Source organism: Myxine glutinosa, chromosome 6 (genome assembly GCF_964187855.1).
Source record: "Myxine glutinosa chromosome 6, kmMyxGlut1.1, whole genome shotgun sequence".
NCBI classification, from domain to species: Eukaryota; Metazoa; Chordata; class Myxini; order Myxiniformes; family Myxinidae; genus Myxine; species Myxine glutinosa.
In genome coordinates, this window is record NC_136266.1 from 91,993,316 (window position 1) to 92,020,950 (window position 27,635).

General features: G+C 46.7%; 1 protein-coding gene across 2 annotated transcripts in view; it reads left to right on the forward strand.

Moving 5' to 3' along the window:
• The window catches only part of IFT140 (intraflagellar transport 140), a 103,891-nt gene that overhangs the window by 35,445 nt on the left and 40,811 nt on the right, over positions 1–27,635 (forward strand). For both annotated transcript variants that reach the window (XM_068120599.2, XM_078780121.1), the window contains 8 exons: positions 13,214–13,341; positions 13,784–13,901; positions 15,296–15,426; positions 19,817–19,940; positions 21,512–21,643; positions 21,880–22,058; positions 25,303–25,480; positions 25,622–25,812. In XM_068120599.2, the coding sequence (XP_067976700.2) occupies positions 13,214–13,341; positions 13,784–13,901; positions 15,296–15,426; positions 19,817–19,940; positions 21,512–21,643; positions 21,880–22,058; positions 25,303–25,480; positions 25,622–25,812 (1,181 nt within the window). The remainder of the gene's footprint in view (positions 1–13,213; positions 13,342–13,783; positions 13,902–15,295; positions 15,427–19,816; positions 19,941–21,511; positions 21,644–21,879; positions 22,059–25,302; positions 25,481–25,621; positions 25,813–27,635) is intronic.

Here is a 27,635-nt window from a genome sequence, read left to right on the forward strand (position 1 = left end):
ACATATTTCAACATACAGCTATTTTATCTTCATTTCAACAATATTGATAGATAAAGGTGATATAATATAACAAATATCATGAAACATTTACATTTTGTAGTCCATTGTATAATTTAAATAAACATAAATGCAAATTTCGCATGTGGAAAAAGTAAGTACACCCCTACATTTATCACTACTTCAAATACCTAAAATTAGAATCAGGTGCACCAGCTCAGGTGCAAATGATTAGAACATCGTTGGAGAGGATCTTGGAGGAACCTGTCTTATTTAAACCTCAGACATTTAGTTTGGTTTACTCTTTGTTGTTGAAGTGTGCGGCGTCACCATGCCTAGATCAAAAGAGCTCTCTGAGGCCTTCGGAAAGAAGGTTATAGATGCCTACGAGTCTGGGAAGGGATTTAAAAAGATCTCCAAACAATTTGAAATCAATCATTCGACTGTCCGGAAGATCATCTACAAGTGGAGAAGATTCCAAACAACTGCCAACTTGTTCAGGCCAGGCCGCCCCAGCAAGTTCAGCCCGAGAGCAGACCGCAAGATGCTGAAAGAAGTCTCTAAGAACCCCAGAATGTCATCACGGGACCTACAGGTAGCTCTTGTCAACCTGATCAGTTGATGTCAAAGTGCACGAGTCGACCATTAGAAAGAGGCTGCACAAATTTGATCTACATGGGAGGTGTGCCAGGAGGAAACCTTTGCTGTCCAGAAAGAACATCAGGGCAAGACTAAAGTTTGCCAATGAACACTTTGGCAAAGACCAGCACTTCTGGAACAATGCGCTCTGGACAGATGAGTCAAAGGTAGAGCTATTTGGCCACAGTAGCAGAAGACATGTTTGGCGAAAACCAAAGACAGCATTTGACCATAAGAACCTGATACCAACTAGTTAGGTCCAAAACTTCAATTCCGTGACCATTTTCTGGCTAGTAAGGTTTGACGATTGATTTGACTTCTATTGAGATTTTATAACAAAAATAGCCTCTATGTCCCTCCCAAAAATCCCGGCAATTTTCGCCAGAGGCCCGAATCCAAGATGACCGCCGGCACTATCTTGAAAAATTAAGTTTTGAACCAGAACACCTAGAATCACGTACAAAGACACATTTTTGGGTAATTTGACCACGAGGATTCCGAATCTGACATTAGTTTGACGTTATGACATTATTTTGACCCAGAAATCCAAGATGGCCACCATCCAGTAGAGCGAAAATGCAACTTTTGTACTTAAACATGTTAAAGAAACTACCTCCATAAGGATATCTTGCAGTAAAGTAATTGATGATTGCATGACAAGTAAACTCATTACACTTCAAAATAAGCTATTTTTAATAGCTGTGACTTGAACAGTTTTCAAATGAAGTAATTAATCAATATGACCTTTAATTATATGATTAGTCCGAATCAGAGCATTCTGCATTCTGAAGGAGTCAAACTCATGTATGCAGGCTACCAGGTCCTGCACGCACTGCTCATCTTCTCGCATTCGTTTTGGGCCACATTCAATGTGCTTCCTCTTGGCTTTTTTTCGGTTGGCCAGGGCATTATGAGCCGCCCGGATCTGGGCTACATTGTTCACATTTCTGGAGTGCACCAGCAGCTGCTTCTCATTCTTGAGGATGGAGAGCCAGCCAGACTTCATTTTGCTGCCCTTGTTCATGGTGCATTCGATCCACATGTCCCAGGCCATGTTGGAGTAGGGGTTGCCTGTGATGGACTGAGCGAAGTCAGTACGAAGGAAGGTGACCTGATCAGCAGGGAGATTTGTCAGCATTGCCAAGAAGTCAGATAGCCACCTCCCGTACCTATTGTTGTCGTACGCTACCATCCATGGCAGCATGGCGCGCAGAGAACTGACGTACTCGTCCCAGTTACAGATATGGACTGCATGGACATTCTGCATTAGTGCATCTGTCATGGACAAGAAGTCCCTCCAGTAGTCTGCCATGTCACTGGCCTCCACATGGATGAATAAGTTAGTGATAAGGCTGTCCAGGTCAGCATCCTCCTCCAGTGCTGCATGAGCAGCAGCACGGGATTCTTGGGAAAGACTAGTATCTCTCAGAAACTCGAGGTTCTCCCTCGTCTCATCAGCCAGGCAGGGCACGAGCCTCTCCTGCACCAGCTGACTCATGAGCGCCTCATAAATAAGCCTCAAGCAACGCAGCCCCCTTTTGTAATGCTTGCCTTTCAGCGCACGATCAACGGAGCCCTCGGCAATAACTCCTGCTGCCACGAGTACATCTCCTAACTCACTCCCGTTGTAGCGCTTGTATATAGCACTCATCATCACACACTGTGTATGGAAGGGACCTAGAAAGGGCACAATGTCATGGTATTTCTTTAGGTTCTCGGCCTTGAGCAGGGTAATGAGGACGTACACGGGATGATCTCCCACTAAGAAGGCGAAAGGCATGTGCTTGGTGGCAATGATGATAGAAAGCTTGTCCATGATGTCATTCACAACTGACTTGTTGGGCGGTTGATTGTAGGACATATGAAAATAAGCCTTGCTCTTCCCTTGCTCCGCATTTAAACCAGCATAAAACCCATTGTATGAAGGGATAGCCTGCTCAGCTGCATCAGGGCGGTCACCATCCACGTCCACACGAGCAAGGGCATGAAAAATGCTCTGCTTGCACTGATGCTTTGTACTTGATGAGAACATAGTGGGCTTTGGCCGGATGGGAGGCTCCCCACGTTTTATCGTCCTATACGGCTTAACTACCTGCATCTCAGATGCCTTCTCAGTTAGTGCCTGTGACACAGTCTTTGCGTCTGTGATGCGTGTTTGCTCATCCTGGATGTTAGCCTCATAATCCGGTACAAGACGTTCTAGACGCTGCAGAAACATCCAGTTACAGCGGTGTGCAGTACCCCCTCCTGTCAACGTGTCGTTGGTAAAGTCATCATTGTCAATGATACTAATGCTTGGTTCTCCCTCAGCGATCTCATCAGGACAGATCAAACATCGCTCGAGGTCATGCATGGTCCAGAGGTCACGTAGGAGAAGCACGTTCGGGTAGCTGATCCCCATGCCCAGCTTGTAGTAAGAGTCAATAAGCTCCTTGCTGCGAGTCATCCCATGAAGGGTGACGGTGGCATTGATGGCGGTAGTGGTGGGTCGCTTTGTAATGTACTGCGTGATGAGAGAGGTGAGAGAGAGTGTGCTGGGAGACAGATCTACCTCCTTCTTCCCCTGCAAAGCAGATAGCAGCTGCACCATGAGAGGCGAGAGCTCTTCCTCCTCTTCTAGCTCCTCGACTCTTGGCGGCCATGGGATGGGTTTGATTGACTTGACATCATCCTTGAGCCGCTTAGCCACATTGTGCACCAGTTGTTCACTGCTAACACCGATGGCGGAGAGTGCTGCTTCAACATATGAACCACCCCCAGACGTGTCATAGACTAGGTCGCTCTGGTTTCTCTGAGGGCGGGAGTGGAAGCCGATCTTGCCCTCAAACTCCCGGGTCAGGATATCTTTGATAAAGGATGACTTGATGCTGGATGTTGAGAAGCCATACCGAGATATGATAGAGCTGTAGTCTTTGAGGAGGCTCTGTAGTGACCTTAGCTCACGTTCCTCAAAGATAACTGTTCTGATGTGGTCAAAGAAGATAGTCTGAGTCTCACGGAGATTGACATTGTGCATGCGTGGGAGTTTGTCATCTTCACTCATTTTCTGGTAACTACGCACATATTTCAACCAGCATTTGTTGTGATATCTGATCTCAATCGCATATGGGTCATCAGCTGCATAATCGATCACACAGTTGATTCTGTCTCGCATGCTCTGATCTTCGAGGGCCACCGTGTGACTCTTGAACGTTGCCCATGCATTATCATACGAAATCAGGGACAGCTTTGATTCTGGGTGCTTTGCCGACTCCGGTTTACAGCACCAGACACATTTTGTTTTTTCATGTATCAGCCCTTCTACACTTGATCGCAGCCGCTTGGCAGGTGGAGAAGCAGCCGGGGGGAAAGCCTCAGACATGGACGAAGACTGAGATTGGCATTCCTTGACTTCTCGTTTTTTCTGTCTTGTCTTGGCCTGCTCCAGTTTATTAGCATTCCATAAGGTCAGCCTACATGATTTATGGACACATTGTCTGCCGGGACCATTATCCCAATTGACTGTTGCATAAACGTCTCCGAACTTGTCAAGACCGCTCCATAACAGGGCTTTTTTCTTGAGATTTTCCCAACTCTCAACGGAGGTAACGACATCAGTGGCTTCATTGCAAAGCCCGCCACACTGGAGGACACACGGAACGGTGGACATTCTCTTGACAGCTATTTTCTGAATACTGCGCTTCTCAGTGCCGTCTCATTCGCTCGTATACTCCCTGGAAAGACAGAAATAAGTATATGACATTACACACACAGACAAATAAAAAACAAGAAAATAGCAATTCACTAATCAGGACCTCAATTGCATGGCCAGTATAGATTTAGCCAAAATAATGTGTTAATTCATGATCATATGTTCTCCCATTTAAAAGTTGCATTTTCGCTCGACTGGATGGTGGCCATCTTGGATTTCTGGGTCAAAATAATGTCATAACGTCGAACTAATGTCAGATTCGGAATCCTCGTGGTCAAATTACCCAAAAAAGTGTCTTTGTACATGATTCTAGGTGTTCTGGTTCAAAACGTAATTTTTCAAGATAGTGCCGGCGGTCATCTTGGATTCGGGCCTCTGGCGAAAAATGCCGGGATTTTTGGGAGGGACATAGAGGCTATTTTTGTTATAAAATGTCAATAGAAGTCAAATCAATCGTCAAACCTTACTAGCCAGAAAATGGTCACGGAATTGAAGTTTTGGACCTAACTAAACTGTAAAGCATGGTGGTGGAAATATTATGGTTTGGGGCAGCTTTGCTGCATCAGGGCCCAGGCAGCTCACTATCATAGAATCCACTATGAATTCTTCATTGTACCAGTGGGTGCTTGAGGATAATGTGAGGCCATCTGTCGGAAAGTTGAAGCTCAACCCAAGGTGGACCTTGCAACATGACAATGACCCTAAACATACCAGTAAATCCACCAAGGAATGGCTGAAAAGAAAGAAATGGAGGGTTCTGGAATGGCCAAGTCAAAGCCTGGATCTAAATCCCATTGAGATGTTGTGGGGGGATTTGAAACGAGCTGTGCATGCAAGAAACCCCTCAAACATCGCACAGCTGAAAGAATTCTGCATGGAGGAGTGGGCAAAAATTTCTCCCAGTCGATGTCAGAGACTGGTAGACAGTTATAAGAAACGCCTACTTGAGGTTGTTTCTGCCAAAGGGGGCAATACCACCTATTAGAGCCAAGGGTGTACTTACTTTTTCCCCATGCGAAATTTGCATTTATGTTTATTTAAATCATACAATGGACTACAAAATGTAAATGTTTCATGATATTTGTTATATTATATCACCTTTATCTATTAATATTGTTGAAATGAAGATCAAATAGCTGTATGTTGAAATATGTTGAAAAAGTCAAAACTTTACATGGGGTGTACTTACTTTTTCATGTGACTGTATATATATTTTTATATATATGATATACATAAACATGGAAATAAGTTAAGCACAAGCTGTTTTTTCTGTATCATAGCAAAATAACCAAGAACATTCAGAAACTAACGTCAATCAAAAATATAACTATATACATATTAGTAAAGTACGTATGTTGGACAAATTCGAGGTTTTTTTTCTTTTTTAAATCACAAAATGAGGATGTCTGTAATATGGCACTGTTTAACACGAAAAAGTACGAGGACTTAGAATGTGGTTCATGACAACACATCCTGTGATATTTGGCTCAAGACCAGTCAACGAGGACATCCAATGATGTCACAAAGGAATGAACGTCTCAAAAGGACAATAATGTGTGTAAGAACCATTAGAACAAATAACTGCCGCAATCCTCCTCCTCACAGCCCTGAAAATGCCACCAGATAGATTCCAAAGGGAAGTGTTTCCATTCCTGGTGTATAGCAACCTCCAACTGAGCTAGAGTCTGCATTCTGCGCAATAGGATCCATTTTCTTAATTTCACACCCAAGAATGTATCAATTATTGCTCCACTTTTTTGAAATTCCGACTTCTTTCCTGGAAGTGAAATTTATACGGTCTGGCACCCAGCTCTGCTCACCAAACTCTCCTCCTACGGTATCCATGGAAATCTCCATGCATGGCTTGCGGACTTCCTCTCTGGTCATAGTCAACGTGTGGCCCTGAATGGATTTCTCTCATCTCCCCTTCCCGTTCAGGCTGGAGTTCCCCAAGGCAGTGTGCTGTGCCCTGTGCTTTTTCTGGTCTTTATCAATGATCTCTCCGACTCTCTGGAAAATCCTCTGTATCTCTTTGCTGATGACTCCACTCTCTGCCGCTCCATTCCTCTTCCCTCAGATCGGCAGTCTGCAGCCTCCTCACTCTCTGAAGACCTGGACAAAATCACAGACTGGTCAAACATGTGGAACATGTCTTTCAATCCTGACAAATCTCACACTCTTACTATGTCTCTCCGAAAAGATCGACTGGACAACCCTCCCATCTACTTTCTCAACAATCCTCTCCAATAAGTTCTGTCGCTCAAGCTTTTGGGTCTCACCATCTGCCATGATCTTTCTTGGGAAAACCACATTTCCAAGCTGGCCTCCAAAGCCAGTCGCCGACTGGGCATCCTCCGTCGTGCGAAGTCCTTCCTAGGCACACCTGAGCTCCTCACCACATACAAGGCTTTCATCCGCAGCTCAATGGAATACTGTTCTCCCCTATGGGCTGGTGCTCCTGCCTCACACCTGGCTCGGCTTCACGCTGTTGAATCCAAAGCTTTCAGAATCATTGGAATCTCCCGCGATGAAGCTATCTCTGAGGGCCTTTCACTCACTCACCGCAGGCAGGTAGGTGGTCTTTCTGTCTTCTACCGACTCCTCTCCGGCCTTGCTCCCCCAGCTCTCTCTGTGCTCTGTCCCCCAAATATTCCTACAGGTCGCACAAGATCTGCCAGCCACCCTCTGATGGTTAAACTGCCGAAATCTCGGCTCTCTGCTCACCTTCACTCTTTCATTCCTCTTTTCTCCCGCCTCTGGAACAAACTCCCACACTCACTTCAATCACACTCCTCCCTCCAGGTCTTCAAAACAGCTGTTCACCACCATCTCTTATCTTCCCCCATCCAAAACCTTGATCTTTTCTACCCCCACTAATTCACCCCAGATCCACCTTGTTTGAAATTCCAACTTCTTTCCTGGAAGTCTTGGCAGTGTCCATATGTTTTATACCTCTCCCACCCCGCACCCCCCCCTTCCCATGCCTCCCCCCCAAAGCCCTCTCCCTCCCACAGTTCTCTCGATGTCTCCATGTCTCTCGGTCCCTGCTCTCAAATGTTGTGTTTGTGTCCTTCCCCCTCTCTCCCCATCTTGTCTACCGCTCCCGATGTTATTTGTTTTGTGTGTCTGTTTGTCTTTCTGTGTCATTAATGTTCGCTCTTTCACGAGCCTCGATCTTGTATACAAAAAAAAAAGAAAAAAAGAAAAAAAAGAAGTGCTTGCAATGTCCATGTGTTTTATACCTCTCCCACCCCCCCCCCCCTCCACCCCCCTTCCCATGCCTCTCCCTCCCACAGATCTCCCGATGTCCCTGCTCTCTACTGTTGTGCTTGTGTGCTTCCCCCTCTCTCCCCATCTTGTCTCCCGCTCCCTTTATCATATGTTTTATGTGCCAGTTTGTTTTTTTGTGATTAATGTTAGCTCTTACCTGAGCCTCGATGTTGTATACAAAAATAAAAATAAAAAGGGCTTTGATGGATTTAAATGACATTTAAACCTTGCTGATTAAACCTGATTAAAAGGGGACCGAAAAACAACAACAACCACGGTCCCCGAAAAAGGCCAACCCCCGCTTGCGGGGAAAAATGGCCTCTAAAGGTGGTTTTTTTTTTTTATCAGGGCAATGCTGTGTTGGCATCATCAAACAAGAAGTTGGTAACTGCATGACAACTGTTGGGTCTGGCATTGCCATGTATGGATACAGGTCTTGTGAGAAGTGAATGGTTATCATTATGTGGAACAACACGATCCATAATGTCACCACGGTACTTTTCGCTTGTCAAGTTACCCTGTATAGTGACCATGTGAATCTTACAATCGTAACAGGCAGACCCGTTTTCACAAACATCACTGTTCTGTAGGTGTGCTTAACGTATTCTCCATGTGTATAGCTGCCTGCCGGCCTCCCACAATCAAATTATTGTAGCGGCTACCGCTGGGTTTTCACAATCGCCTTGCACCTATCAAGGACGCGGAGCGATCACCATGCCGGGCTCGTCCAGGACGCCCGGGCAGGCCCGCGCTCAACTTGCCAGGCCTCGGTCGAGACGCCCGGGCATGCCCGGGCAGGCTCGCTCTCAACTTGCCAGGCCGCAGCCAGGACGCTCGGCCACGCCCCCTCTCACCTTTCCTGGGCAAACGCTCCGGGATAATGTGTGTATATATATTGCTGCCTGATAAACGGGCTTTTCAGAGTACCTGAGTGTTTTGTTTGAATAAAGCAACTCGGACGAATTCCAGCTTTTTGTCGCGTCCATTCTTCCGATCGACGTGGGAGCCCGAGCTCCTTCATTGGTGACCTACCGACATGGACACGGCAGTGGCCCTTAAACTGCCTACCTTCTGGGAGGCTCACGCGGCGGTTTGGTTCGCACAGGCGGACTCCCTGTTCGCCCTGCGAGGCATCACGGCCGACGACACCCGCTTCCACCATGTGGTAGCAGCGCTCGGTTCAGCCACCGCGCCCCGCGCCCTGAGCCTCCTCGAGAGCCCGCCAGCCACTGACAAATACGGCGCGATTAAAAAGCTCCTCCTCGACGCTTTCGCCCTCCCATCGGCGGAACGCGCACGGCGCCTGCTCGACCTGCCCGAGCTCGGCGACACGCGCCCTTCCGAGCGAATGGACTACATGCTTTCGCTGCTCGGCGAGCACTCTCCGGCATTCCTGTTCCGGGAGCTGTTCCTCCGTCAGCTGCCTAGCCCGGTACGCCTCGCCCTGGCAAGCACGACGATCACGGATCCCCGTGCCCTTGCCAGGGAAGCCGACAAGATCTCCGCCGCAGGCCAGCGCATCGCAGCAGCGACCTGGGGCCCACCGCCGTCCGACGCAACACCCATGGCGCCCGAGCACCCGGCACGGTCGACGACCGAACTGCCGACGCAATTGGCGGCCGCTACACCGAGCCGACCACCTCCAGCACGACGACCGGGGCCTCCACCTGACCAAGCGTGGTGTTACTATCATGCCAGGTTCGGACAGAAGGCCCGGACATGCCGACCCCCGTGCACCTTTGGCAGGCCGGGAAACGGCCGGGCCGGCGTTCATTACCAGCCATGAGCGCCGGCCACACGGGCAACTTACTGTTCATCACGGATAAAGCGTCCGGACGGCGCTTCCTGTGCGACACCGGCGCCCAACTGAGTGTCATACCCGCCTCTGACCAGGACAGGCAGTCCGCGGTTTGCGGCCCCTCCTTGGTTGCGGCCAACGGATCGGCCATCCGCACCTTCGGCCCGCGCAACGTCACCCTCTGCTTCGGCGGCCAACGCTTTGCTTGGACGTTTGTAACCGCAAACGTGCCCATGGCTCTGCTAGGCGCCGACTTCCTCTGCGCACACGGACTGCTGGTGGACGTCCAACGGCGTCGTTTAATCAACGCCGAAACCTTCAGCTCCCTGGTATGCACATTGAGCAGCTCCGCGCCGACCGAGCTGGCATGCGCCCTCCCGGCGGCGAACGAGTTTGCTCGCCTGCTCACGGAGTTCCCGGCCCTCACGCGGCCGACGTTTTCGGCCGTCGCAGTACGGCATGGGATCGAGCACCACATACCAACCACGGGCCCGCCGGTCTACGCCAGAGCCCGCCGCCTCGACCCAGCCAAGCTCGCCGTGGCCAAAGCCGAGTTCGACGCTTTAGAACACCTCGGCATCGTGCGGCGCTCCGATAGCGCATGGGCTTCGCAACTACACATCGTCCCAAAGCCAGGGGGCGGCTGGCGCCCATGTGGCGACTACCACCGCCTTAACGACGCTACCACCCCCGACAGGTATCCGATCCCGCACATCCAAGACTTCTCCGCCCGTCTGGCGGGACGGGTCATTTTTTCGAAAATTGATCTCATACGGGGATATCACCAGGTACCTGTCAGGGCGGCCGACGTCCCTAAAACGGCAGTCATCACGCCGTTCGGCTTATTCGAATTCTTACGGATGCCGTTTGGTCTCAAGAACGCGGCTCAGGCGTTCCAGCGCTTGATGGACGGCGTGCTGCGTGACCTGCCATTCCTTTTCGTTTACCTGGACGACATCCTCATCGCCAGCACGTCCCGGGCCGAGCACCTCCCCCACCTCCGAACACTGTTCGGGCGCCTCAGCGAGCACGGCCTCATCGTCAACCCGGCCAAATGCCACTTCGGCACGATGGCCGTTGATTTTTTGGGCCACCACATCACCAAGAACGGGGCCGTGCTGCTGCCAACCAAGGTCGAGGCCATCACCACGTTCCCGCGTCCCCGCACCATAAAGGCCCTGCAGGAATTCCTGGGAATGGTGAATTTTTATCACCGCTTCATGCCCCGCGCTGCTCAACTCATGTGGCCCCTCTACGAAGCCCTCCGGGGCAAGCCGGCCAAGCACGACATCGCCTGGTCTGCAGCAATGGACGCGGCCTTCCAAAGCTCAAAGCGGGCCCTCGCCGACGCAACACTGCTCGCTCACCCGGTGCTCAACGCTCCCATCGCCCTCACCACGGATGCCTCCGACTACGCGGTGGGCGCCGTACATGAGCAATGGGTGAACGGGGTTTGGCAGCCACTCACTTTTTTCAGCCGGCAGCTCCGGCCGAACGAGCTCAAATACAGCACGTTTGACCGTGAGCTCCTCGGTCTACACCTGGCCGTCCGCCATTTCCGCCACCTCCTGGAGGGCCGACCTTTCACGGCGTTCGTCGACCACAAGCCGTTGGTTTACGCAATGGCCAAGGTCACGGAGCCGTGGTCGGCCCGCCAACAGCGCCACCTCTCCGCCGTGTCGGAGTTTACCACGGACATCCGGCACGTCGCCGGCAAAAACAACGCCGTGGCCGACTGTCTTTCCCGGGCCAGCGCGAACGCGGTCCACCTGGGCGTGGACTTCGCGCTTATGGCGGCGGACCAAACCACCGACACCACGGTGCAAGCCCTCCGGGCGGCGGACACGGGCCTCCGCCTGGCCGACATCCCCTTCACGGACACTGTCCTGCTCTGCGACGTCTCCCAAGGCCAGCCTCGCCCCATCGTGCCCGTCACCTGGCAACGCCGCATCTTCGCCTCCCTCCACGGCCTTTCCCACCTGGGCCGGAAAGCTTCCCAGAAGCTGGTGTCAGCGCGATTCGTCTGGCACGGCCTTCGTCGGGACGTCCGCGATTGGACCAGCACCTGCACAGCCTGCCAACGGGCCAAGGTCCACCGACACACCCAGGCCCCGCTGGCACCTTTCACCGTGCCCGAACGACGTTTCGACCACGTCAACATGGATCTGGTGGGTCCCCTCCCCCCATCACGGGGGTTCACACACCTGCTCACCATGGTGGACAGGACCACCAGGTGGCCGGAGGCCTTTCCCCTCGTCTCCCCCACCACCGCCGACGTGGCGCAGGCTTTCATCGCCACCTGGGTCGCCCGCTTCGGCGCACCGGCGGACATCTCGTCACACCGCGGACCACAGTTCACCTCCGAGCTGTGGGGCGCGGTCGCCCGCAACCTGGGGGTCAAGCTCCACCGTACTACGGCCTACCACCCCCAAGCAAACGGGTTGTGCGAGCGATTCCACCGCTCCATGAAGGCCGCGCTCATGGCCGGCCTTCAAGACGGCGGTTGGGCCGACCGGCTGCCGTGGGTCCTTTTGGGCCTCCGCACGGCCCCCAAGGAGGACCTCCAGGCATCCACCGCCGAGCTTGTCTACGGCCAGGTGCTACGCGTCCCGGGCGAATTCGTGCCCGACGCTACCAGTCCCTGGTCCGCAGCTCACCAGTCCCTGGTCCGCAGCCCTCCAGGAGGCCGCCCGACGGTTTGCCCCCGTGCTAACATCCCACCATGGTGACCCCCAGTCCTACATCCCCCCAGCACTTCGCACAGCGGAGTATGTTTTTGTGCGTCACGACGCACATCGGGGGCCACTCCGGCCGCCGTACGACGGGCCCTTCCGGGTCCTGCGTCGGGACGACAAGTCGTTCCTCATCGACATCGGCGGCAGGTCGGACCGGATTGCAGTGGACCACCTCAAGCCGGCGCACGTGGACGTCGACCAACCACCACGGGTGGCCCTTCCGCCGCGGCGAGGCCGCCCCCTGTCCACGGTGCCCCCCACTCGACCGCCCACCACCACACCGGACCCCCCCCCCCCCCACGACCCGCCAGGGGTCGCTTCGGCCGGGTCATCAGAACCCCCCTCAAATTGACCCTGCCGGTGCAGGTCGATTCTGGGGGGACGTGTGTAGCGGCTACCGCTGGGTTTTCACAATCGCCTTGCACCTATCAAGGACGCGGAGCGATCACCATGCCGGGCTCGTCCAGGACGCCCGGGCAGGCTCGCTCTCAACTTGCCAGGCCGCAGCCAGGACGCTCGGCCACGCCCCCTCTCACCTTTCCTGGGCAAACGCTCCGGGATAATGTGTGTATATATATTGCTGCCCGATAAACGGGCTTTTCAGAGTACCTGAGTGTTTTGTTTGAATAAAGCAACTTGGACGAATTCCAGCTTTTTGTCGCGTCCATTCTTCCGATCGACGTGGGAGCCCGAGCTCCTTCATGATGATGATTATAAAAACATGATTAGTTAGGCATGTATGTTTTACTACAAAATTGTCTGGTAAGATGGGACTGGATTTTGGGGGGCATCTACATATGGTATATGCACATTGAGAAGGGAAGGTTGAGAGGTTGGGGGTAAATGAAACGAAGTTATTTTGAGAACAGGAGACTAGGGGTGTGTGGATGAAAGGGGGAAAAGGGAAGGAGCTTGAGAGGGGAAAGGTGGTAAAGAGAGGGGAGAACATGGCTGTCTGTGAAGCATGTGAAAGGAGAGGGCAGGCGGTATATAGGAAATCGAAATGATGTATTTCTGAATATTTGTTGTATGAGACATTGTTGAACAAATGAGATGTCGGATCTGTTTGTTTTAATTATATAGGGAACTGTCAAGCAAGTTCTCTCATTCAGTGAAATGGAGGGTTCACCAAACACGTTACATGTTGGCGGAAGTCATCTTTTGGTCGCCACTGATAACTGCTACATCTGTGTGTTTGACCTTTCACGCAGGTAACGACCATTTTAAGGTTTACAAATTTGCACTGTCTTTGTCATGTTATATCGTTTGTACAGTGTAGCACTGTATGTGAATGTGCGATGTATAGCACTTAATATTGGCATCATAATGACTTTGATATGCACTAGTTGGTCGGTATTTTTGCATTTGCATTGCATTTGAGTGGTTTCTATCTTTTATTTTGTTAAATATTTAACAAGCACCAAACTAAACACTTGGGATCCCTAAATTTAAATACACACATAATTTTTTTTTTTCAAATAGTTCACTTTAAAAATGTTCTTAATCCAATTTTTTTTAAAATTTTGTGGTTTAAAGTGCATTTAATGTGTAAAGTGTATCGACAACCCTTATGCATAATTAACTTATAACGTCACCAAATTATTATTTTAATTAACGTGTTCTCAATGTATTAACTTCTATTGCTCGTCACAGGGAAGCAAAGGCTCAATTCCCAGCCCGAGATATGAAGGATGTTGTGAGAAACCTTGGACCTCTGACCTCAGCGCAGATTAATGCAACAAGCTGCTTCGTGGGATTCTTGAGAAGAAAGGTGAAATTCATGGATGTGCCTGAACACTTTATGAATGAGTCGGGGTTACATTGATTTGCACATTGATTAATTGCCTGAGCAGGGAAATGTGCTAAGGGGGTGGCCATTTACTATTCGTGTTATAGTGCTAAGCAAAAAAATAATTAATTTTCAATGAAAACGTCAATTTTAGCATATATTTTAGCAATTTTAGAACCCCCCCCCCCCCCCCCCCCCCCCGCTCAAGCTTTTGGGTCTCACTATCTGCCATGATCTTTCTTGGGAAAACCACATTTCCAAGCTGGCCTCCAAAGCCAGTCGCCGACTGGGCATCCTCCGTCGTGCGAAGTCCTTCCTTGGCACACCTGAGCTCCTCACCACATACAAGGCTTTCTTCCGCAGCTCAATGGAATACTGTTCCCCCCTCTGGGCTGGTGCTCCTGCCTCACACCTTGCTCGGCTTCACGCTGTTGAGGCCAAAGCTTTCAGAATCATTGGAATCTCCTGCGATGTAGTCAACGCCGAGGGCCTTTCACTCACTCACCGCAGGCAGGTTGGTGGTCTTTCTGTCTTCTACCGACTCCTCTCCGGCCTTGCTCCCCCAGCTCTCTCTGTGCTCTGTCCCCCCAATATTCCTTCAGGTCGCACAAGATCTGCCTGCAACCCTCTTATGGTTAAACTGCCAAAGTCTAGGCTCTCTGCTCACCTTCACTCTTTCATTCCCCTTTTCTCCCGCCTCTGGAACAAACTCCCCCACTCCCTTCAATCCCACTCCTCCCTCCAGGTCTTTAAAACAGCTGTTCACCACCATCTCTTATCTTCCCCCATCGAAAACCTTGATCTTTTCTACCCCCGGTAATTCACCCCAGAGTCCTTGAAGTGTTCATATGTTTTATTCCTCTCCCACCTCCCCCCAAGTCCTCCCGATGTCCCTGCTCTCAAATGTTGTGTTTGTGTCGTTCCCCCTCTTCCCCCTCTCTTTTGTGTCCTTCCCCCTCTCTCCCCATCTTGTCTGCCGCTCCCCTTGTTTTTTGTGTTTTGTGTGTCGGTTTGTCTTTTTGTGTGATTAATGTTAGCTCTTTCACGAGCCTCGATCTTGTATACAAAAATAATAATAATAATAAATAAAAAAAATTAATACTTATTGACTCAAGATATTTCAGCTTTTCATTTTTCATTATTTTGTAAAAAAAAAATTCTAAAAATGAAATTCCACTTTGGCATTATGGGGTATTTATCATTATGGGGTGTAGATCAGTGACAAAAAAAAACTCTACTTAATCCATTTTAAATTCAGGCTGTAACTACAAAATGTGAAAAAGTCAAGGGGTGTGAATACTTTCTGAAGGCACTGTGTATTCAAGTTCATTGTCGATGCAATGCCCTAATCATCCCTTTGTAACTTCCTTTCCTAGGCAAATGGGAACCTAGATTCTCACCTGTACGTGTACATTGTTGAAACAGACCATACACTGGATTACGACTTTGCTGGCGGTGAATCGAGTAGCGATTTGGAGGATGCAGCACCTGGAATACACAACAATTGGTATTTAAATGGACTATTCTTATTTCATAAGAGGGGCATTCAAAAATCTATCAGAACAGGATACTATAACAATATTCAATATGCACTAACCATGTTATTTTTTCATTTTATCTCCCTTGTCCTGAACAATTGACTTGCTCCATTCATCCTTCAGACTATCGACATAAGTAAACTACATCGGCAGTCAGTAGAGAGCAAACCTCCGCCTGGTTGGCCATATCACTCAATGGTGAAGAATCACTTTAAAAATTCTAGTAGCTGAATCCGAGTCTGAATCTTCACCAAAATCTAATCATTTCGTTCTTGTCACATACACTACCTCTCCACCAAATTTCATCCGAATCTGTCCACAACTTTTTGAGATATCTTGTTCACAGACAGACAAACGAACAAGACCAAGCAATAAACTTGAAAAATCTTCGATTTTCGCAAGTAACAAACAGACAAACAGACAGGGGTGGAAACATAACCTCCATCCACCTTCAGCGGCAGAGGTAAATGTAAATTTTCAGAGAGCCTCCTTCATCCACTTGTGTTGCTTTATTCATCTCCTGACTGTTGGAAAATCGGCTGCCATGCAAGTGGCACTTCAAATGTTAAATCAGACAATAGTCCCTGCGGGCCAGGTCTAGACTGGACTCGATGGAGGGGTGATCCAGATGCTATAAACCGCAGTCAAGAATGGTGTCCTGCACAACACAAGCCTTGCGCACAGGCATGTTGTCGTGAAGGAGGAATACATCAATGACCACCAGCATAGCTCTACGTTTGCCTTTTCCCTGCCACAACTTTTTGCATGATGCTGGAATAGTATTCCCCCTGTTATTGTAGTTTTGTGAGGAATGCAGTCAATCAACAGGATTCTCTTGGCATCCAAACCACTCATCACAACACTCTCTTTCTCATATATGGCGATTTAAACGTAGCGTTAAATTGTCACAATGCAACTTGGCTGGGTGTTGGTATCTCTCTCTCTCCAGCAATGGCACTTTACAGCAAAAGATTTCTGTGATGCCATGGGACTGACTCGAACTGTGAACTTTCCAACTCCCAATGGCAAATCCTCCCTTCTGCACTTGGTGATGACTAGCTTTCCCACAAATGTCTCCTGCTCTTCCTCTGCACCAATTGGTTCATCTGATCATATGCTTTTGAAACTCAACATCTCGCTGACTATTGTCAGAGAACTCCCTCAACGCTGGTGAGTCTGGCATTTCACTGAAGCACATTGACAGGGGCTGCAAGCAGCAATGTCTATTCAGAACTGTCTCCCATATCTCCTGCCCTTGATGTTAACTCAGCCTGGGAATTCTTGAATTCATTCACCTGCTCTCTCATGGGAATTCACGTGCTCTCTCATGCACAGATTCATCCCATCTCATCTTCAATTCTCCTGGCCTTCTTCCCACCCAAGGTACACTGAATCCTGTAGTGAGGCAATAGCTCTGAAACAACTTGCCTTCTCTTCCTGGAAGGCTAATCTGGCCAAAGGCAATCTCAGTGCATTCCAAAAAGTCCACAACAAATGTGTGTCCGCTCTCAGGCGACACCTCAAAAATGAACTTTCAAACTTGTCTCCCTCATCTACAACCTGGTGGCACCTTCTTAAGTCTGTCTTTGGTGTGTTCTCCCCTTCCATCCCTTCCCTCTCTTCAAATGGTATCGCAGCCGACTCCACTCCTGAAAAGGCCGAATGCCTAATTTCCGTGTTTACTTCCAAATCTCGTGTCCCCAACCCCTCACTCTCGGTACTCATCCATCCTTGTCGTACCCAACTGCTCCAAGACTCTGTGTCTTTTGTACTTGAGAGTGTGGAGAAGGTTCTGTCAACCCTCGACTCTGATTCTGCTATTGGACCAGACAACATTAGCTCACGTGTCCTAAAATCCTGCTCTGCTGTTTTTGCACATCCTCTTTCTGCCCTTTTCACCCTGTCGTTTGTGCTAGGTCATCTTCCATTGCTTGGAAATCCACCAACATCAATGCACTCCATACAAAAGTGCAAAAACTGATCCCCTTAAATACAGACCTATCAGCTTATTTCCAATCACCAGCAAGATCATGGAATCCATCATAGCTGTTGATATGAAATCCTTATTTTTTTTAAAAACAACCTCTCAATGGAATCCTTTAATCTCCTCTCCCTTTCAAGGCTGGAGTGCCCCTAGGCAGTGTTCAGGGCCAATTCCCATTCCTGATCTTCATCAATGATCTATTTGGCTCTGTGGAAAATCCTCTTTAACTATCTGCTGATGACTACACCCTCTGCATCACATACATCATCCTTCAGACAGGCTGGCCGCAGCCTCTTCCTTCTCTTCAGACCTTGAAAAAAATCACAAGCGAGTCAAACACTTGGAATATCACTTTCAATCTTGACAAATGTCACACTCTCACTATCTCTCTCTGAAAGGACCATATGTCAAACCCTCCTATCTACTATCTTACCAATCCTCTTCAGGAAGTTCAGTCATTCAAACTCCTGGGTTTCACTATCAGCCATGATCTTTCTTGGGCAAACCACATTTCAAAGTTTGCCTCCAAAGCCAGCCACTGACTGGGCATTCTCCATTGTATAAAGTCCTTCCTTGACATGCCTGAGCTCCTATCTACCTACAAGGCCTTCATCTGCAGCTTGATGGAGTACTTCTTGCTCAGATTATTTGAATCTCCCACGATGAAGCTGTGTCTAGGGGTCGGTCTATCACTATGTCATCACAGACAGATCTGTGGTCTCTCTTTCTTCTCCCACCTCCTTCCTGGTCTTGCACCATCTGCTCTTTCCATGCTTTTTCTCCCCCCTCCCCCCATGTTTCTGCAGGGCACACCACCATCAACTTCCTTCTGGTTAAACTACCTAATGTAGGATCACTGCTCACCTCCAAACGCAGGATCACTGCTCACTTCCACTCATTTGTTCCTCTTTTCTCCCGCCCGAGGAACCATCTTACCGCATTCTCTTCAACCTCATTCTTCCCCCCAGGTTTTCAAGTCAGCTGTTCATCACCATCTCAAATTGTCCCCATTAATCCCTTCCCTCCTCCCCCTCCCACCCCACCTCCACTCCACCCCATTCCTTCCTCCTTCCAAATTTCCAGTTTTTCCTCTTGAGAGTTCCCTTCTGTATCCATCTTGTACACCCCATGCATCCTCTTCTGCCCCACATTCCTCCCCTCACCTATTGGGTGTCTGCCTCCCTCTGTCTTATCCTTTGGCTCTGCTTTTGGTGTTTCTCCCCTCTCTCGGCTGTTCCTTTTGTCCTTGTACTAATATCCTGATCCGATCAGTGTACTAATACTAGGGCTTCTACGAGCCTCGACTATGCATCCAAAAAAAAAAATTCCAACTCCCAGAAAGTCAAGGCCATGATCTTGCTGGCTGATTATTGGGTGCAAAATTCCTTTGGTGGTGGCAATTATTTGTGCTTCCATTGCATTAGTTCCAGTTAGATTTTTAGGATCCCAGCAGTGAAGCTACGCTTCGTTTGATTAGCAATTACCAGGGAAGCAGTAAGTAGGTTGGATCTGATCTGAGAATTCCTTCTCATTATGTGTGTCTTCCAGGTGTGTCTCAACCTGGAAAACAGTTTATAGGTCGGTTGCATTATAATACATGTTAGAAACACCTGCTCCCTTTGGGAGCATTGGCGAATGGTCTGCCCCTTTGCAGGGGGGTTACCCTGGTTACTACTAACACGTATGCAAAATTTGGTGGAGATCGGGCGAAAATCGTAAGTCGTCTCCGCCCCCTATCATAGCAGGGGGAGGGGAGGGGGAGTGGTTATTTGTACCCATGACCTGACCCTGGGTACTACCAAATTTGGTGGAGATCGGGCCGGCCATGATTTTTTCTGATTTTCAGATGCAGATCATGTACATACCTCAAGGTACATGTACTATACACATGTACATAACTCAAGGTACATGTACTATACACATGTACATAACTCAAGGTAATAGTCTTGTTTAATGTAGTAGGATATGGGTGCACATTCACCATACAGAGCCACAATGCATTTGTGGATTTCCTTTGACCTGGTACTCTGCAAAAACATTTGAAACCACCTCAATGCTCAATTTTGGTGGGTGCACAATTGTACAATGTCAAACACTTGTGGATTATACTCTGAAACAAACTGTCAAATTTTATGAAACAAACTACTTGAAGGAATCCTATAAAAATGACAATAATTCCACGATGAGCCTCAGATCCTATAAAAAGTGCGGTTTTCTATCACCAAAAGTGTGAGAAAATGTCTTTGAAAATGAAAATGTCTTTGTGAAAAACGTCAAAACTTTTATATTTCCGTCTCACTACTTTCTTTTGCTACTTCCTTTATCATTTTGCTTGGATTTCATGCATTGTGGTTGAGGGTTTGCTATGTTGACAGGGGAGGCACCACAAGTGTCCTGAAAGGGAGGTACCCCATAAGCCTGCATTGGGACCAGGAGGAACCACACTTACTCGTCTGTGAAACAGTGCTGATAGAACAGCCCGAAGACTCCAGCGCTATGGTGAGTTACAGAAGGCCTATGTTGCCCTCTCACTGATCTGATCCTTCTCACAGTTTATTTTCCAATGTGAGGACAAAGTTTGCACAATGGTTTATTGGAATCGGTCATTTACTAGTGAAATAAGAACCTGTCCATGAAACAAAAGGTCCTGTAAAATATGTGAGAGGAAAACACCTTTTTGTGTTGATGTCATGTGGTTCAATATATTGTTACGTTTGTTGGAGGAGGGGGAGGGGTACAGATTACCTTTAGAAATGTATAGAGTAGTATGGTCTATGTACGACTAGTTGGCCAATCTCAATGTAGCAAGCAGGGACACATCAGCTTAAGGATTGTCTTGTTTGAACGTGCACCATTCAAAGGGTGGTGTGTTGTATTAAATAGCGATTTAAGGTTAGTCAAACGTCTGTAAAACCTCTCGTAATCCACCGGGTGTACCGTGTGGCAATATAAGTGCAGGGGATAGCGATGCACATCATGATGGGGGCCCTACCAGGCTTAGGAGAGAGGGGGTGGAGTTATGATCGTCTCCTGGAGGGGTGGAACCTAACTCTTCAGAGGGTGGAGAATGTCTGGAAAGCAAAGGGAGGAGCTAGTAGCTCTGGGGTTTGGTGCATTGGAGAAACGGGAAGAGATCGTGCCAAAAAGGGCAATTCTGAGGAGAATTGGAGTATGTCAGGGAGAGCCTCACGCTTGGAGAGGGGAGGGGGGGGGGGGGGGGACAGGGGGTGGTTGCCTGAGAAAAACTTCTTGTTTTCTTACCTGTTTGTGTTCCTCCCTTCACCTTGTGCCTGTTTCGTCTGCCTGCTGCCTGTTCACCTCCTCATCACCTGCTCCTCCCGCTTGTCCGTGGCTGCTTTAGTGCCACCCACCCCCCTCCTTCGACGTCCCCACCACCAGAGATAAATTACCCGGTTGTTCTTTCCTTTCCCCGTCTGTGATCGAGTCTGGAGTGAGGCGCCTTAGATTTATATGGATTTATTTTATCTCGCTGTTCATAAATAATTATTTTTTAACTGCATTCCCTCCCAACCCACTGTCGTATTCCTTCGTCGGGTCCATCTTTCCCTGGTTTGTTGTGCTCGGGAATAAACTCGTTGGTTTCCTTGCAGCTAAGAACCTCGTGTGTTTCCTCGACCCTCATGTGAATCGGTCCCCGCCATTAATTCAGAACGTCGTACAGGAGTTAAAACCGTTTCGGTACATCACGGGATTGTAACCTCCTGCCGCAACGTGCTCCATGTTAGTTGAACCGTTGATGCTGCAATATACCTGATTATTGGCAGTGATATCCCAACACAATTTAATATTTATGTGTGAAAGTTCATTTTGTTGGCTTGACAATGGTTTAATCATCCCCCATTGCTAAATCTTTGGGCTTTAGCCATCATTCTGCCAGCCTATAATTCCTCACTAACGTATCCAGTGTTGTTACTTCATGGCTTCCCAAAGCTAATTCCTCAGGAATGAATGCAACTTTGTTATCCTGCACTTTAATGAATACACAGACACTCTTTCCTCATTTAACCTCTGAATGCTTTCAGTGAAATTTGCTTTTATTTATTTCACAGAACAACGTGTTGGTCGTATCCTTCTTCTGTAGTGAGGAGCATGGCCTGCACCCACAGGAGATCTTCACACTTCCTCAATATGCTCTCGGTCTCCTTGGGCTACAAGCTCCATATTACTATTTCATGAGTAAGGCAGGTGATTGCTTGCTTCTCTTTTTTGACCTTTTGGCTAAATGGGTGTGCTACTTTCTCAAAAACACAATTAAAATATATATCCACATGACGGTTCTTTATGTAATGCTATGGCAGAGTCACAGTAGTCTCTAATGAAGGACTCATAAATAACCTCTTGAATATTTAGTGGAAGCTTCTCTGAGGCCATTGTTTCACACACATTTAAACAAGGGATGTCACCGATGCACCCACAGGGAGGAAGTCATGACAGCTCAGCCAAAGAAGCTGACAGAGTAACCTGGAGGGCTCTTCGGGACTTTGTGGGACTTGAGGACTGCGCAGAGGAAACCAAAGATGCCTTGTTGAAATTTAGTTACCACCTCACCGTAGGGAACACAGAAGAGGCTTTTCGAGCAATCAGACTCATCAAGAGGTACAATTTTGCATCAAACTGAAATGTTGCTATCATGTACAACTCATGTTTTATTGTATAACCTTACGGATCTATTTACCTTTTAATAATGAAATAAACCATTATTCTGCTGATAAAAGTATATTTTAAGATAACTTCCATGTTAAAGTAGCTGTATTTCTCCATCTGTCTGTCTGTCCCTCTAGTTGTCACGCTCTTTTCTTTCGGACGTCATTACAGTGTTACATCTGGGATGTTATTATAGCGTTACGTCTAGTGCTAGGCTTGGCCTTTACAGCGGTATATTATTTATGAATCAACGAGAAGTGGTGTATTATTTCATAAATCACTTCGAGTACTGTATCCATATCCAGACCTTCACCTCAATCTAATCATTTTGTCCTTGTCACACACCCAACTTCTCCACCAAATTTCGTTTGAATCCGTCCACAACTTTTTGATATATCCCACTAACAGACAAACAGACAAACAAGTAGGCACCAGGCCTTACAGGTATGTTGAAAATCGAGAGAACCTTGGCCTTTGAACATGGTGATTTCGACGATATCTCTCCTGCCATTGGCTCAGGAATGATTTCTTTCAATTAAATAGATTTATCCTTGACCTTTGACATGTATAGTCAAATCACATTGACATCCTCACTTTTTTCCTTCGGAATCCTCTGTTAAAGTTTGATAAAGAAACGTTCGCGAGTTATCGCACTCACACACAAACGAACAAATAAACAGAGACAAACCGACATATGACGAAAATTTTCTATTTTCTTCATAACAAAGAAACAGGCAGACATACAGACGTGGGTGAAACGATAACCACCACCCACCTTCGGTGGAAAAATATTTTTCCCTCTTTTTAGACAAACTAGAATATAAGACCCGTCGCTTCGCTGACGGTAATACCAATCTTTGCTGCGATGGCTATTAATCTATGGGGGAAGAAAAAAAAAGGATTCCTGGGATATCCTGCTCTCCTTGCAGGGATAACCAACACCACGTGCTGGCATTTGCAGTTTCGACACGCGTGTCAATGTACCCATAAAAAAAAAATTACTTTTTTTTTTTGGATCACAAACACTCTCGGGAGTTACCCGAATCCACCATAGTTGGATTTATTGAAATCCGTTAATCCGTTCTCAAGTTATAACACGACAAACAGACAGACAGACAGACAGACACTGCTCCTTTTATAATATAGATTCAACCTCTGCCGCCTGTTGCACCACCATTTTGTGGTGGTCGGTATAAGTAGCTCAGAGCTACTGTAAGTAGCTAACAATCCGTAACTAATTGACCAATGTTTATTAACAATATAATTTTCATAATAATAATAATAACATAACATTAATAATAATCCTACTGTAATACCCCTAACGTTCATAATTAAAGTGGTGTATTATTTGTGACTTGATGAGAAGCAGTGTATTAACACTGAAATAAAACGTCTTTTTCCTGATTGTCACAATTGTTCAACATCACTAAGCATAAATGTTGACAATGGAAACAAAGACGATGCCCCTAGAATGCTAACTCACGTTTGGATAAACAGATGTATAAACAACACGTTTTTTTCGTGATTGTCACTTTTGTTCACAATCACAAAGTATAAATCCGAACAAACTTGATGCATTTTACAACTTCAAAACAAAACAAAACACATAACGTCTGATCCCTCGGAGCATCATACTAAAATACGCAATTTGGTGTCTGTATGTTTGTCTGTCTCTCAGTCTGTCTGACGATTTTTGACCATGATACATTCGGTCGTTACTTATCCAATCTCAACCAAACCTAACAGAAGGGCTAAGGGTCACACGATGAAGGTTGTAGCGACTTCATTTGCACCTCTCCCCAAGGGGGATTTCCACCTTGGGCGAAATCCATGCTGAGGTGTATATCCGTATTAAGATAGCTTATCATGACGTTTTTCCAAGGCCACTTCTAATTACAAAAGTAATAACATTTATGATAACATCATAATATTAAGCCTGGTGTTGGCTTAGCGGTTTGGGTGCCGGCCTGGGATCCTAGGATCCTGGGTTCGAATCTCGGTTGATCGCTGAATTAACGCCAGAGGGCGCTAGTCCTTATCAGGCTGTCATCAGGCTGTCATCCTTCTGAGGTCGGCAAATTGAGTACCAATTCACTGGTAATTCCCTGTGTGTCGCAAGAGGCGGCCAATAGGGTTGGTGGCAGGAACGGAATCCGGCCATAAAACATTACTTCAAAAAGGGGACCAAGGTGCCCAAAAAAGGCCAAACCCTGCTCTGTGGGGAAAAATGGCCTCCAAAGGAGGTTCCCTAACATCATAATATTAATATTTTACAAAACAAAATTAATATTCATATCCCCCTTCCCAAAGGGTTTTTCCTCCTTGGATGAACGCCATGGTAACTTGTACAAATAGCTTGTCATGGCGTTTCCTGGGAGCGCCCCAAAAATATTATAAACCACAAACGTGTATGATTACCTTTCGAAACAGTTGCTACTGCTGTTTAACACTAATCTCAAAGGGAGGTAACCCGGGTGTGTTCAGTTACCAAGCAGATAGCTAGCGCTTGCCAAGCCAGCTGTTCCTTATCAATGGTTTCAAATGGAGGGTTTGTTTGAGTTCTTAAGCCACCTGGCGAGAACACAGCCCAGACATTCACGAGGCCCGAGCCTTGATCTACTGTAATCTAAACACCCCAGAGATGATAGTAACATGACCCTTCCTGCCACTACCATACGGAGTGGGTGTACTAGTAAAACAAATTCATACTATTCTTTTTTAATGAATAAGTGTGCGTCTTACTAAAATAAACGTTTGGTTGTTAAACCAACCAACCAACCACCTTTAGCAGTAAACAAAATGTTTCTGGAATAAAAATTGCATTACCGTTAATCACCTGTATTACGTTGCATTACCTGTATCATATCTAAGTTGTGTTGTTGAACTACCACTAGCGAAGCGAAGCGACGGGTTCAATGCTAGTTATCTTAAAAAGTGAGTCCATGGTCAAAATGAGAACAACATCCATGATCCAAATGTCATTGATAAATTAATCTGACTGACAGTATCAGTATTGACGTTTATGTAAATTAGCATACCACATCCATTGTGATGCAAGCATTTCATAAACAATGGCACTTTATTTATATGTATCATATTTTGTATAAAGAAATGTAAACTCATGGGGGAGCTGAACCACCTTTGCACCATTGTATTCATTGAAATGTAACAAGTCATCTTTGCACCATGGGAGCAGTGAGATTGTTTGGAAGAATATGGCCAGGATGTGCGTAAAGTCTCGCCACCTGGACATGGGACGCGTGTGCCTTGGGAAGATGGGGAATGCGCGTGCTGCCCGGGCCGTACGGGAATCGGAGCAGGAGCCCGAGTTGGAGGCACGGCTCGCTATGATGGCTTTGCAGCTGGGAATGAATGTAAGGGTTCCTACAAAGCTATTTCGACCCACAATCACAGGCACTGCACAGATCATATGAACACGCATCTCCAAACACCTTATTGCAGCGATAATGACTGAACTGTGTGCACCATCTAAATGAATGGGATTTGGAGTGCAGGACGAGGCTGAAGAACTGTACAGGAGATGCGAACGGTACGACTTGCTGAACAAATTATACCAGGCCTCGGGGCAGTGGGAGAAGGCCGTGGAATTGGCAGAGAAACATGTCCGCATTCACATGCGCAACACCCACTACAAGCTTGCACACTATATGGAGGAAAAAGGCGATGTCGATGCAGCGATTCACAAGTCAGTGCACGTGTCCTTCCTTAATACACCGAGGTGCATGCCCATTGCCCATTGATTTGTGAAACTTTGTTTCATAACAGCGCTTCATGACCATGTGCACATGCTAAATTAATCAAAAGTACGTCTTTCAGTTAGAATACATTTATTGCATTCAGTCTGTACACTGCACATGTAGATGAGTTAAAATTTTATGGTGAGGGAATATTTGATTTGGATGAGTAAATGACATTTATAACTCAATATTGCATTCTTGTCATTGAGTTTGCTCGGCAGCACATAAACTAATATTCATTGCACAATATTTGATCACATGTGACGTCATCGGTGACTGGACCACCCAGATAAAGGACATTTAAGTGAGTGTATTTGAAGCACCTAAAATCGCATTATTGTACGCCGCTCCTTTCCTATACCATCTCCAGGCACTGCATGACGTCATTGCCGGGCACCGAAGGGGGCTCGGCAATGACGCACGCTGAAAGGGAGTACTCAGTTTTCACTCTGGTTGTTTGTTTGCTTTCTTGTTTTCTTGTTTTCTTGTTTGTCCCGGCGATATCTCAGCCATCATTTGAGCTAGGAAGCTGAAATTTGGGCACAATAGTGAGCAAGTACTTTGTCAAAAACTGTATTTTTTGTTTTTTGATTAAACAATTAATTGATTAGTTACTTAATTATTATCGATTAATTAAGTACTTATACATTTCCTTTCTCCTCTGGCCATTATCTCAGGCACCTTTTGAGTTAGGAAGCTGATATTTGGACTTGACAATGACCAGGTGATTTGGCTGCAAAGGATATTTTTGATTTATTAATTAATCAATTAATCGATTAATTATTTAATTATTCGATTAATGACAATTTTTTTTTTTTTAAAGTTACAGATTCTGATGAAATAGTGGTAGTTTATGTGTTCTCTGACCAAATTGATTAATAATTTAATTTTTTTATTATTATTATTTATTTATTTTCATTATTAATCATTTATTTATTTTCTTTCTCATTTGGCCAATATCTCAGGCACCTTTTGAGCTGGGAAGCTAATATTTGGACATGAGTGACCAAGTGATGTGGCTATCAAGGATATTTTTGATTTATTGATTAATCATTTCATCTATTAATTATTTGATTAATCGATTAATTATTTATTGAGTAATCAATTAATTATTTAATTTTTTATAAATGACTTATTTGATTAAATTTCTAAAAGATACATCTTCGGATGAAGCACTAGTGGTTTAGTTATGCGATTAGCCAATTGATTATGAAAATATTTTGTGATAATCTTTTATTGATTTTAATTATACAATTAATCAATCAATTAGTGTACACCTCTCCCTCCCAATGCAGCCTCAATGAGCTGCACTGCGGTATTGCCGGGCACCGGAGGCGCCCCGGCAATGCCGCGCTGTAGGATATTTAATTATTTGGCATGGGGGCGGTGTACTTTGAATGTATCTGTACTTGTTATTTATTTATTTTCATTATTAGTCATTTATTTATTTTCTTTCTCATCTGGGCAATATCTCAGGCACCATTTGAGTTAGGAAGCTGATATTTGGACACGACAGTGACCAAGTGATGTGGCTCTAAATGATATTTTTGATTTATTGATTAATCAATTACTGTATGTTGCAATCTGAGGGATAATGGCTGATGACCTGAAAGCTAGAAATTCAGCAGCAAAAGGGCCATGACTGTGCAACTTGGAAATCATTGAGGAAACCGGTGGTATGATTAATATGATTATTAGTAATTCCATGCAATCACCACAACAAATATGGAAGTGATTTGAAAGTTTCTGTTCAGCTGCCAAATGCATTTCA